At 41.4% G+C, this 14,270-nt stretch overlaps 1 protein-coding gene across 3 annotated transcripts; it reads right to left on the minus strand.

Annotated features, from left to right (window-relative positions):
- Positions 1–1,940: 1,940 nt before the first annotated feature.
- On the minus strand, positions 1,941–14,057 carry LOC121313691 (protein mono-ADP-ribosyltransferase PARP10-like). Of its 3 annotated transcripts, none has more exons than XM_041246484.1 (11): positions 13,965–14,057; positions 12,936–13,111; positions 12,241–12,486; positions 11,635–11,865; positions 10,557–11,530; positions 9,146–9,358; positions 8,645–8,783; positions 6,686–7,717; positions 5,976–6,112; positions 5,459–5,633; positions 1,941–2,933 (listed from the first exon to the last, which is right to left on the minus strand). In XM_041246484.1, the coding sequence occupies exons 2-11, from the start codon at positions 13,108–13,110 to the stop codon at positions 2,641–2,643; spliced, it is 3,615 nt and encodes a 1,204-aa protein (XP_041102418.1). In that variant the 5' UTR covers position 13,111; positions 13,965–14,057; the 3' UTR covers positions 1,941–2,640. The 3 variants fall into 3 exon arrangements, with proteins under 3 accessions (XP_041102418.1, XP_041102422.1, XP_041102419.1); XM_041246488.1 differs by lacking the exon at positions 13,965–14,057 and adding an exon at positions 13,864–13,923; XM_041246485.1 differs by lacking the exon at positions 13,965–14,057 and adding an exon at positions 13,774–13,856.
- Between the last annotated feature and the right edge of the window lie 213 nt (positions 14,058–14,270).

A 14,270-nucleotide genomic window follows, 5' to 3' on the forward strand; every position in this document is an offset into this window, starting at 1 on the left:
AACAGGACACACAATCACTCCCTGTTGCTGTGCTGTGGCTTTCATTACGGTACTGGAATTCATAATGAGAACAGGACACACAATCACTCCCTGTTGCTGTGCTGTGGCTTTCATTACGGTACTGGAATTCATAATGAGAACAGGACACACAATCACTCCCTGTTGCTGTGCTGTGGCTTTCATTACGGTACTGGAATTCATAATGAGAACAGGACACACAATCACTCCCTGTTGCTGTGCTGTGGCTTTCATTACGGTACTGGAATTCATAATGAGAACAGGACACACAATCACTCCCTGTTGCTGTGCTGTGGCTTTCATTACGGTACTGGAATTCATAATGAGAACAGGACACACAATCACTCCCTGTTGCTGTGCTGTGGCTTTCATTACGGTACTGGAATTCATAATGAGAACAGGACACACAATCACTCCCTGTTGCTGTGCTGTGGCTTTCATTACGGTACTGGAATTCATAATGAGAACAGGACACACAATCACTCCCTGTTGCTGTGCTGTGGCTTTCATTACGGTACTGGAATTCATAATGAGAACAGGACACACAATCACTCCCTGTTGCTGTGCTGTGGCTTTCATTACGGTACTGGAATTCATAATGAGAACAGGACACACAATCACTCCCTGTTGCTGTGCTGTGGCTTTCATTACGGTACTGGAATTCATAATGAGAACAGGACACACAATCACTCCCTGTTGCTGTGCTGTGGCTTTCATTACGGTACTGGAATTCATAATGAGAACAGGACACACAATCACTCCCTGTTGCTGTGCTGTGGCTTTCATTACGGTACTGGAATTCATAATGAGAACAGGACACACAATCACTCCCTGTTGCTGTGCTGTGGCTTTCATTACGGTACTGGAATTCATAATGAGAACAGGACACACAATCACTCCCTGTTGCTGTGCTGTGGCTTTCATTACGGTACTGGAATTCATAATGAGAACAGGACACACAATCAGCCTGCAGAGTCCACAACACAGCTTTATTAGCAGACTGGCAAATTAAAGAGAATCAGTAGGTATACAGTCAAGTATAGATTAACAGCCTATAACACAGACAGACCGTCTGAAACAGGCAGTAATAGCATTTACAGTCTTATTCCCAGCAACTGAGCAAGAGAGAGCTGGGAGTTACTTAACATCGGCAAGAGAAACCTTTCCAAAGGACAGGACAATGGGGTGACCAATCATGGTTATTATTGAGTCAGACCATATGATTAGTCACACAGGACACTATTAGAGAAGAAACAGTTGCATTTTTTTACAGGACTTAACACTACTTTGGGTGGAAAAACACCTGCTTATTCCTAATTAAAGTATTTAAAAAAAACAAGCAAAAGAACCAAAAGATAGTCTACACAAAAACAGCAGGACCAGCAATAATGCTGCTGATGCTAGCAGAGGCAAAACAATGGATTTTAAAACCTTGATTTTTTAACTTGTTTGCTAAATTGCATTGCCTTTTACGTTTTACAGTCCTCTGCATGGGTAACATTTTGATTTAATTTTGCTGTTTGGTCATGAATGGGGAATTTTACAAACTGCTAGAATACGTACCAGATTTGAAAGTATGTACTATATTACAGCGCATGTGTCGTCTTTTGACAAGTTTTATTTTCAGAATCAATACCATTCTGAATTAAAATGTAGTACTGTACCAACAAACCAATACAGTACATCTAAATGGAAGCCTACTTATTTTAAAACACAGTCCTTTCAGCAATGTATTTTTGACATTGCATCTTTTTCGTGTTCCCAGACAAGGATTGGAACAGGCCAAAATCAAATAATCAGATATGCATCACACTCTTTTAAAACATTAATCAAGTCTAAATTTTATAGGGTTGGAATGTAAGTGCTGACTGTATACATACATACATACACACAGTGTATAGAGACAGATACTGTATATATATATATATATATATATATATATATTTCGATGGATACATAGATTTTTTGGAGCAGTAGTTCTGTTTTTAACCACATATTCAATTGATATATGCCCCCAGAAAAGTACCCTTGAAGGTTGCAGTTCTTGAAGAAGTTGGTTAAGTTTTCCTTAAGGGCTTACTGTGATATTTCACCGACGGGTGAAAGGGAAGTCCCTGCTGCTCCTTAAAACAGGTACTCTGGTCTGCCAGACAGATAGTAACAATCCACTGCAGGATATTCGGACAGTGTGCATGGCGCCATGCCGAAGACATATGTATTTATTTATTTAGCTCAAAGAGCCAGCTGCCCAACGTTTCGATATGTTGTACATATCTTTCTCAAGGGAGCCTGTGTTTGAATTGCACACACAAACAGGTTATTTAATACAGCATATTGGGCTCTTCGTGAAGGCTATAGCACTACCAGTGGATTCCTAAGCCTCAATCATGCAAGACTGTGTTTAAATGTCCTGAAGCTGTATTTGGCATGGAAGGATAAAAATACTGCCTGTCTGATTATAATCAGTGCTTAGAAGCTTCTTACCACTCTGAGCTGAAGTAAACTGGAACTGTATAAGTAGAATAGGGTTCCCAATGTTAGACATTATTTTACTAATTGATGCCAGAATTTTATTTATTTATCTCATGATCTTCACTCTCCAAAACTACAGTGGTTTTAGCCCTAAACCTTTTGGCAGGTAATAAGGTACTCGGGATAGGCCTGGGTGTCATTGAAGATCACAAAGATCTCTGGCGAGTCTGTGCGGTCCACCACACTGTGGTATCGCAGCGGGATGCGGGAGTTTTCTTTCAGCGGAGCTGTCTTCATTTCGTGTTTCCCTTTGGTGTATTCCCCAGTCAGCACCTTCACCACAAACACATACTTGTATCCTTCTTCACTGGGAGGGGAGTACTGGTCCTGCACAGACAAGGCCGATTCCACAGCAAAGTAGACTCCTTGTCCATACACTGTGGCTGGAAAGAAAAACAAAAGAAGACAATTCAAGAAAAAAGGACTTAAAGACAGAGGCATCAGGCACAATAGTGCACAAAAGCACTAGGGCTGCAACGATAGGTGCACTTTGACCTTTGAAGGTTCGGAACACATTACTGAAGGAAGGTTCGAAACCTTCGATGGTACTAACTTGGATAATTTACTGGTGACGTCACCACAGCTACTTGTTTGTATTGGATTAAAATCCTATTATTTTCTATGTAATCCATATAAATGGAACACAACATTCACATGTAGTTTAAAAATACATTATACAGAACAGTGTTTTTATCACACGTAATTGATGCTGCTTGCGATATATACAGTAAGCTTGCACTGCAGCAGCACCAACTGCAGCTGATTTAGGCAAAAGAAAACTTTGTTTAACACTCACTGCTCCAAGCAGGTTATCAATCAGACATATTTTACTACTACTAAAAATAAATACTACTACTACTGTTATTATTGGTAATAATAATAATAATAATAATAATAAATAATAATAATAATAATAATAATAACTGATGCTTGTCAAGTGACTCCAGGGATCGGTTGTGACTTGATGATGCATCAACAGTTGCTTGCACAGTTTGCATTCAACTATTTTTTTCGTCGTCTGGGCATTTAACAAAAAATTCCTAAACAGCAGAGGGGTTTCAACAAATTTTTTTCAATACAGCTTACGCTATACAACACTTTGCTGTCAAGATGGCAAATGAAAAAATTAAAGGTTTTCCTCTGGATAACAGGAGCTGGAGGGGGGAGGGGCAGACAAATGAACTATTAGTGTTAGCATATTTTGTATGTTTCAAACATATTGTACCATAGCACTTTCTCTTACACTGTCTTGCACACTAGTTATTCAGTACATATTTTACAACCGCTATAGGTACCCCCCCAGTGCTTTGAATACTAAACCCTACTCCATACATGGCAGCGGCACCATATAGAGCTGCTACATATAGTGATTTGGTAGTGGATTTTAATACAACTTTTGTTTGTGTAATACGCATTATACAAAATCAAAAGTTCCAACTTTTGCATGTAAATGGCACTTAATGCGACTTATAGTAGTTCACACATTGGCAAACGGTTTCTGTTAACAGAGAGAAAAAAAAATAATGCAGTGCGTGAATGCCACCTGACGAACCTTCGAAGGGTTAAAACTACCTTCAAATTCCTGGCTAGAGAACAAACTTTCGAACACAGCCCTAAAAAGGACTGTACAAAGGCACCCAAACACAGTAGAGCTGTATGCACATAGACCTCGCTGCAAACCATAAAAATCAAACCGTCTAAAATTTGGTACAATGAGACTAAAATATAATTTTCCCCAAAAGGAACTTACAGTATGTTTGGAGAAGAAAAATGCAAAGTGTGGTGGTTCGATCATGATAAGGGGGTGTTTTAGAGGTTCAGGGGCTGGAGACTTTCATGTGATTGAAGATCGAATGAATGGAGCCATGTTTATCAAAACATTCTACACAGTACAAGGATGCCATCTGCTCGTAGGCTGATTGGCAGACAGTTTATCTTCCAACACAACAACGACTCAAAGCATACGGCTAAGTCAACTCTGAATGGTCTCGCTCAGCATTTAATGAATGCACAGATAGTAAATAAAACAACAAACAAAAACACAGGACACGGCGCTCGTCGGCAAAACAAAATGATAAACAAAATGGACTAACACGAAACAAAACACGGTGAGCTTCTATTTTACTTATTACTTATCACAATTGCCTCCGTCTCCAATCCGTTCTCCACTCACCGAACACACAACCCCGAGTGGGTGAAAACATGCAGCTTTTATGCAGCTGTACCGAGACTCGATTCCTAATCAATCATTCAATTGGAGTCGCGGTACAACTGCACGTGAATTAATAAAATGCAGTTCCCCGTGCTCACATATTATTATGTTTTACTTGCACGTGAAGTGCTGTGCAGTCCTCGTGACAAAATACAAATATACATTTTAAACACTTGTGTTACATAGACCCGTTTATATCCTGTGTACCAATGACTATACACCAACATTAACACACAACATATAACAGAAAATACACACAGGGGCGGGCACTTTGCCACAAGGACACACAAAATACAAAAGCAGGGGAGGCAGTACTTTTGTCATAAACTAATACTTTTAATGAAAAGTTAGTTTTTTGATAGAGTATTTATTAAATTACTAAAGATTGTGTATTTTGGTTTTTGTTTTAATAAAAAGTGGTTAAGGTTTAGTAAAATCTTGTCCTTAACTGTTACCTTGAATTATGCTGTAAGTGTAGGGTGCCAATATTTTTCACACACACACAGTCACAGACAAAAGTATTTGGGCAGTTTATAAAAAATTTTAAAAAAGAGAAAAACCACAATGAAAGCAGCTACTTAATTTCTAATTCTAACAAATACTTTTGTCTGCGACTATATAGATCAAGTTTATATTGAAGTGATTTGCCATGTTAGACAAAACACCCTTCTATGCAGTTTTCTTTATGACATTTACCGTTCTTTCCACAAAAGCTCCTGTTGAAGCCATGCAAACAGATCTCTCTCATGCCAGTTTCACTGGTGCCGTGGTACAGAGTCCTCTCCACGTCAGCCTGGGTGCAAGTCTGCAGCATGCTGGCTTTCTTCAGCTTGTACTGATTGTACAGCAGGCTATTCACCATCTTCTCAACCTACAATTAAACAAAACCTCATCAGTGCTTCAGTAATTAAGATAAAGTCATTTAAGAAAACACGTATGACTTCATTAGCAAGCCAACAGTCTTAACAGATGAACAGCAATACATCTCAGTGCTTGCTTGTCCTTAATTCAGAGGGAAGATTGTTTCAGCGTAATGGGGCAGGAGAGGCACCTGCCAGTGGCTATTTTGACAGCTGGAATGTAAAAGTTCAGACAAACTGTGGAACACAATGATAATTAATTACTAGATTAAGTGCAGATAAACTGCTGTTTAAATCCAAACCAATGAAAGTTTAAACTAAGCAAATTCAGACAAAATCACCATAATGCATACCTTGACGATGCGTATTTTATTATGGAACTCATTGATAGAATCATAGAATGCTCGAACCACATCCCGGAACTCATCTGTTGCCTCATTCACTCTAGTTATCTCAGGCATGCTGGACAGAGCAGTAAAATCCTCTACTTCTGTAAAGGAAACAAGAACGAATAGAGGGGAATTGTATAAAATAACAATCTCAGGTACTTCACTAGCATCTTAGGGACTATTTAAGCAATTTTCAATTTTTTTTAGTTTAAGAAAGTTTAACATTCAGTATATTTTTAAAACACAAGCTTAGTTTCATGAATATGGACCCTTGTGGGAAGAAAAAATAATATACTTAGTATGAGAATGAGTGTCCCATCCATGCAACACTGCAACTCTTTGACCTTGATACAGGGCAGAGTGCCAGAGGTTTGTATTTATACCAGGACTACTCTTACCACACCTTTTAACACAGTAGGTCAAGGTATCTTTACACACAAATACTGACCCCCTCACACCAGGAATGTTAGTACTGTAGACTGAGATTTGGATTATCTATATAGTTCCAACACCTCAGAGTTCTTATACTTCACAAACTTTACAAACAAGTTGCTCACATATGTTCAAAAACCAATACACTTCCAGAGAGACGTGTTTAAAACTGAAATGAAGTGAACTGCTGATGGAGCCACAGCAGGCTTTTCATCGTTCTGTAATTCATTAGAGATACACACCTGTTACATCACTGTAAATGTCCATGCTGCTCAGCTGCTTCCTCGCAATGGGCAGCGTCTTCCCTGAGGCAATGTTATACTCCTCCATCTTCTCAAAGCTGATGATGCATGGCTGCTTATCAAACACAATATCGATCTTCTTCTGTTTCTGTTTCCAGGCGTGCTCTATATAAATAGTGGCTTTGGGAGGATAAGGGACGGCATTTGACGGCTCCTTGTACCAAACCCACTGGACACTTCGCAAAATATCACGGTCTGGCACCGTGGCAGAAATGTAGTTGACAAGCTTGTTCATGTCGAGGACTGCCTCTGAAACATACTCCTTGAACCCCTGCACTGTGGCCGTGGTCCCCTGAATGGTGATGTCTACTGCATGCTTCCTCTGGATCAGGTCCACGCAACTTCTGTGGTGCTCAGATAAATTCTTTAGGCACTTGCTCTCAATTGTCTCCTTGCACTGTTTCAGCTCAGTCTTCTTCCCTAAAGCAATATCTACCCTGATAAGATCCATGTTGTAGCCTGCATACACCAAAATCTGGGCTGTGTGGGCAGCCTTGATGGCATCCTGAATGGAAAGCCCAAGGGCTTGATCCAGCTCTGACGTGCCAGAGGTTCTGCCCTGCCCTGCCATCCTCCTGGAGAGCTCCAGAACTTTCTGCAGTTCATCCTCCCGGTCCATTGGGTCGCTGTTGTTCTCCATTGAGAACTGGATGGCCAAGGAAAGCTGGGCATCTTCCTCAAGGACGCCATCCACTTGTAAGGACTCCATGGAAAGCTGCTTGTCATAGTTCAGTTCTGGATACTCCCCCTCAGCCCCTTCGCTTTCTCCTTCCGTCGTTATCCCCGGGGTCTCCTCCATTTCTGCCAGGTTGTCTTCGTTGTCCAAAGAGCTGAGCAGCTGGTCAGTGTAGAGGTCTTCATCCATGCTGGTCCCTGCCGCCGCTGTACTGGGAGCACTGGTTGCTGTATCGGGAAGTTCATGCTCATCCTTTTTGATAACGGAGATAAGCTTCTTGGCCTCCTCCAAAAAAACTGCAAACAACAATATTGTAGTTCTTAAAGTCGTGTTATCACTGGTCCACCTTTTCTACTGCTGAAGATCGTTTGCATGTATAACAGCCCCTACAGTCCCTACATGTATACATTACGTAACAGTATACACTTAACTCACTTTATATACTTAACACACAAGTTTGTCTACATTTGTGGACCCAGGGGCCAAAGCAGTTATATTTCAATTTGGAAGGTGCATATATTTCAAAAGAAAAAATATATTATAGGATGTGACCTACAGTAAATGTGCCAGAAAGGAGAGAATTAATGTTACAAAAAAAAAAAAGTGAAGAACCAAAATATTCACACATATTCTGTGACAAAGTCTGTGACAAGCACTCAGAGGGTGCAGCAGCCACAACAGATTTAGATTTGTTCATATTTACTCTGTTTTGTGAATTAAAAACAAATAATATCAATTAAATGCAGCACTTCAGAATTACAAAGATGATTAACTGCTGTTGTATGCAACACAAAAGTTTTCCACTGGACTACACCTAACCACATTTGTCACATACTGTGTGCAATTTATGTTATCAATTTAAGTGAAATGTCATTTTAAACTTAAAATAATGACTGTGCGCATCGTCAGTAACCAGCTGTAGCCTGCTCTCCTAACTCTGAATGGGCAGACAATATTCTGCACCTCCTAGTTCAAGCTCAGGCTTACCAGCAATACAACAGAACTAGATTAAATTCAGAAATTAACAGTTGCAGCACAGTATATTTGTGACTTCAGATCACTTGTGCACACTGAGCCAGTAAAATGCATTCTGTATAGTACAAAAGTGTACTGAATCTTAAAAGCTGTGCACCAATGCCCCTGAGGCAGTGTCAGTACCAATGTCCACCTGACCAGTGACTGACTTTGCATCTACTTGGAAATGGGTTACTGTTTACATGTACCTGTTTCAGGCCTGCTGAGGTCATGTCTCAGGCCTGCCGAGGCTTGTTCATCAGCGTTTGTCAAGGACTCTGTGTCTGCAGAGGGGTGTCTTTCAAAGCTCAGTGGTGGTGTGAACTTCTTTGCATCCTCAAATATATTCTGATGAAAAAACAAAGCACATTAACATTAGTTAGCAGGACAGGAGGATTATACCCTAACTGTTTCATCACAGTATGGTAAGCAGACATGGAGATGTACTGCATGTCACACTCCAAAAGTCTTAATAAAACATTGGAAGCCATGCACATTACATTTGTTCAGCATCTGCCCCTGTTCTTAACAGTGGCAGGCAATTTGGTTGACCAAAGGACTAAAATCAATATGCTCTAGGAGATTATTCACAACACATTTATACTACAGTCTGTATAGTTAGCTTCTTTACAGAGAACATCTAAACACAGTGAAGGGTAGCTGTTCTCCATCTGTATCCCACACATTCACTGGATCCTCCCAGGCCCTACCTCTGACTGCAGCGGTACCCAGTGCACTCTCTCCAGGCTGATGACGACTTCGAATTTGGTCTGGATCTGGTTCAGGATGCCGGTCCCCTGCTCCTCCACAAGGAAGCGCGCGACCCCGGGGCGCTGCAGGGTTATGGTTCTGGTGTGAACTGAGGCCACCACATTGCGAAGCAGCTCATCCACAGCCTGGCAGGCGTTAGCTTGCCCATGTAGCTGTTAAAAAATAAAAATTATATATAAACTCGTCATCAATTTATAGACAACAAAAATAATTAGAAATCTAATACAATGTACCTCTTTCCATGTGACAAAGGTTCCGTTAGATCACATGGTCAGACCTAAGTAGGTACCTTCACTTCAGCTAAAACACTTCACAGTTTACATGTAAAAATGGCTTAGGGTGGGTTTACACTTGGCAATTATTGCTAGCAATTACTGTTGGCAAATTGCCTAGTGTAACACAGAAAGCAAGACTGATTGCATTCTCTGACCCTGGAGCAATACTGGCAGCAATGTTTCTACATGTGACATTATTGTACTTGCCATTCCAAGATGGCACTGCCCAAAGGGAAGTGAAGTGGAATCTGGAAGAGGGAGCTTTATTAATTGATTTTTTTTAAAGCAAAGTTTTTCTTTGGGACTGATTATTTTAAAAAGGGCAAGAAGGAAATATTATATTCTGAACTTGCATTAAAATTCAACACAGCAGCTAGTTATCTGGTTTGTTATTGTGGTTTGTACAAATTATGTTTGATAAAGCCATTGTACGGTTATTGCAAATATAAAGTGGAAAAGAAAAATAATACTTTAATTAAAACTTAGTTGATTAATTATTTTGCTAACTGGACATTTCCTTGTTGAGGTAATCTCGATTAAGCAAGAAAAAAAAAATGCTGCAATATTCCAATAAAGTTACAGTAGTACTGGTTATTTTTATATCACTTTGGGATTTATGTATTTATTTAATTATTTATAACATAGATCAAAAGATTTTGTGTCACACTTAGGGCAAATGTTATGTTGTACTGAATTATACTAATGCCTAACGAATTCTGAAACAGTAGTACACCACACCACACAAAATATCTAGATGAGATTGGGGAGCCACAAAGGATTTTATCCTTTGCCTATGTCATCAATTTGAAATGCAACTCCACTATATGTAACATGAAACCATATATTTAGTATATTATCTAAATACCCAATATAAATGTATTGTATTTGTCAGTGCCATGCTGAATAGCCATCAAGTTGCTAGCAATTAAATCGCTAGCAATTACTGTTAGCAATAATTACCTAGTGTAAACACACTAATACATCCAATATATACTCAGCCCTTACAGTATATCTGATCTTCAGCCTAACCTTCCACCCTTTGTAACTTTTCATACTAGACCTTGCAGACACATACTCTCAATCCTGTGATGTCCTCTCCATCTAATGGGAACATGGTGACTTGGTTCATGTCTGCCAGAAGCATGTGGTAGTGAGTCTGTAGATATCTCAGCATACCAGGCTCCATAGTGATCACAGACTCCTGCTGAACGGGGTTGCTAAGAAAAAACTCGATCTTGCTTCGGGTTTCCTCCTCCTGCCCTCTTAAGGTTACTACATTAATCTCATCTCCGCGGTCCGACACCCTGGCAGAGCAAAGACTCAAAGAAGTCAAGAACTTAGTCCACTCGTCTGAGAAGAGCATGCACTCATACTCTGCGGCAATGGGTATGGAGAAGTCGCAAACCAAGGACTTGAGCAGGCTTGAGGCCTGCTTGACCATGCCGATGGTGAGTGCCGTGACGGTGACTGCACAATCTGACACAGTGTAGGTGGCCAACATCCCTTCCTGTTCCAGGCTCTTCTGCAGACTCTCTTGCACTTCCGACTGAGAAAGAAACAAGGCCTTTTCAGTGCTAAAGGGCAGGTGAGCCTGGGCAATGCCGCTTAACACTTCCAGGATGCGTTGTTTCAGCTGTTCAGACGTAAGTTGGTTGGGTCCACTTATTGTAACCCCATTACCCACAATCTGGATGCCAAAGTCCTGGTGACCCTGCTGGAGCTCCTGCAGGAAGTGGCTGCACTGCAACAGATTGAGTTTCACTGGGTCATGGAGCAAGATATTGCTGAAGTAAACCTTGGGGCTGTCAGGGTACATCTCCCTGGTACTGTCAGTGAGATCCTCCCTAGTAGTGTCGCATCCCAGAGTGTCTGTATACAGATCTCCTGTGCTATCAGTGTGTCCTGCGCTATCCGCGTGAACCTCCTCTGTACCATTTAGAATGCTGGGAGATAGTGGACTTTGTCCAGGCAGAAGGAAGTCGAAATAGGGCCGGAGTGACAAATCCCTCCCATCCAGCTTATGGGACCGCTGAAGAATACGGTCCACAGCTGTAATAAATGCCGAGCAGAAATACGTAACTATGAATTCCTTTAGTTAGACAGAAAATGAAAAGGTTCAATAATAGATACAATGCTCCTACGTGGAATCTTACCTTCCCAGTCTTCAAAGGTAACCCTGGCCATGCCGTCCGCTAACACTGTAACGTCCCCCACCTCTTCTCCTCCTCCGCGCTTGTTTTCAAAGTAGAGTGCCAGCATGTCCTCGGTTGTGGTGGAGCGCAGACCTTCCACAATGACAGAATCGGTCCTCTCAATCTGCTCAGCTTCAATCCTGGCTCCATCAAGAAGACGCCCCCTTACCTTGTCTGCCAACCTCCTAAACTCTGTGATTCACACCACCACCCCCAACCACAAAAATAAATACATTATTAAAACTGGGTGTGGATGGCTGGCACCACACTATTAATCCTTAACACTTTCATTTCTACATTTCTGTACACAGGCAGACCATTGTATTACTCATAGTGTGGAGTCCACTTAGTGCTGAAAGTGTTACATTACAGTGCTGTATCTTTGTATTATTCACCAGATTAAGTGTGTAGATAGCAACTGCACAACCAATGGAAACATTTTTTTTTTGTATTTTATACCGAAACAAAAAAAAACGCTTGCATATCCAGCAGCATAATGTAAGGGGCACTGCGTCCCTGCATTTCAGTTATAGTGCATGTACTGATGGTTCATGAGCTCAGGCATACCTTGTTCTGAAAGAGGCTTGTGAAACTGCACGAGAACCGTGTCTCCTCTTGGGCTGGGGTACATTAGGTACCCCGTGCTGTCTAGCTTTGTGACATTTTCCACAAAGAGCTCCACTATTTCTTTGGCTGTGCTGGCATTCATCCCACGAAGCAGCACCTTCCCAGGGTCCTTTGGGGTTGGCTTCCGAACGGTAAGCTTAGCGTTGTTTAGCACGTGTGTCCCTTTGGACAACACTCTCTTCGCAACTGTCAAGAGACAAGGGTTATACAGAATAGGGATCAAACTGAATTGACATGTTTTTCTATGGAGGGGGGGGGGGGGGGGGTGACAAGGGCAATATCTTTATTTATTTATTTTTAAACTTTGAGCTCACTAGGTACCTGGGTCCGCTGTAGCACGATGAGGAGAAACAGTCCCTGCTGGTTTCGCCTCCCTAACCTATGGGAGTGCCAGAGCCAATGTTACGCTCCCTTTGGAATCCCCAGCAAAGACCACCGACTTTGCACAGCCAGGACACAAACTTGCGCTTCCCTCACTGTATGACTCACCCTGCACACCACGCAGCTGTGCTTTGACCAGGTGAGCCACACAGGGAGCCCAATCAAATACTACGCCAATTTGACTAATATAGCATCCTTCATGTATAGTCATCCAAGGTCCTGTTATTTTCGAAGTCCTGGTAGAGCTGTCTTACCTTCAGCATCCTCAAAGATCAGAATGGCGTGGCTGCCTTGCCTGCAGAGCGAGGCAAGGGCGCCTCCCCCGGACCGGCGCTTGTTTTCGAAAAACAACCCCAAAAATTCATCCTCAACTTCATTAGGGATCCCAGACACCTCCACAGTCCTGCCTTCTGAACTGTTTTCTGACATCCTAGAGCGAGAAACAAAAAGCAAGAAAGAAAGGACGCCATTTCCAAGCTGCTACTGTACAAAAATGGATTTTTAAGTGAATTTCTATATGAAGAGTCAACTACAGCTAAAAAATGCCTGGTGCTGAGGGATTATCCCACTGAAAAGTGCTTGGTCCTGAAAGGGTTAAGTAAGCATGTACGACTTATGCACAGCTACAAAACACTCACTAGATTTTACACGGGTCATAATTTGGCATGCGTATCGCTTTTTGAGGATGTGCCACTTTCTAACATTTACACTTGTAAAAGAAGGAGCAAAATAATAATGACAGTGCGGGTTGATGTGTTTGAACTCGTCTGAGTGAAGTCAAGGACGTGTTTGGTTTTGGGGACCACAACGAAAAATTGCGGATAATGTATAAAATACTGTTCATAGATCATGTGTGTGTAGGCTAGTCTCCAGAAAGGATAAGCCAACTAATAAAAAAGCACAGTATGCGTGTGTGTGTGTACGCAGGAACACATCGAGACGCTGCAGAGCAAGACTACCTGTTCTCCAATCGCTCGCAATGTGACGCTTATCTCCATTGGCGCCGTTTAAAAGAGGTGAATAATAAAGCAATTTACCATATTAAAAATCCAACACAAGCACAAGTTTAAGTTCACAGTTTCAAAAACCTACCGTTTACCTAGACAGTATATCTTTCTTTTCACGGGGAGCAGCACTCAACATCCCATGTTGTAATAGCCAGAACAGAAAATGTAACAGTACCTTCAGTTTCACACGATATACAGCACAGTTCAGGCTACAGTAAAATTAGCATGTATTTTATTTTTACAGTTGCATCAGATACACGTCAACGTGCTGCTTACCTCAATTCATCGGCGAACTTTGTGTTTCGGTTCCGAGATAAACGCGGAAATGTTTCTGTATGATCGTACTTCCTGGTTCAAATCAGTAGTGTTGTCTAACAGGTCAATGCACCGCCTTGAAACTGTAGCAACGCAAGAGTGTAGATAGCTGCAGATAAAAGGATCCCACAGCGTGGCTCACACAGGGTAGAGCTGCTTGCGAAACTCCTAACTTACAACCTGACCCTAATACCCCACGAACCTTAGCTTTAGGGTTAGGGTACTGTTATGAAATAAACTTCCTTTTAGTACTTAGATGTATCACCC

This window comes from Polyodon spathula, chromosome 3 (assembly GCF_017654505.1).
Source record: "Polyodon spathula isolate WHYD16114869_AA chromosome 3, ASM1765450v1, whole genome shotgun sequence".
In the NCBI taxonomy this organism is placed as follows: domain Eukaryota; kingdom Metazoa; phylum Chordata; class Actinopteri; order Acipenseriformes; family Polyodontidae; genus Polyodon; species Polyodon spathula.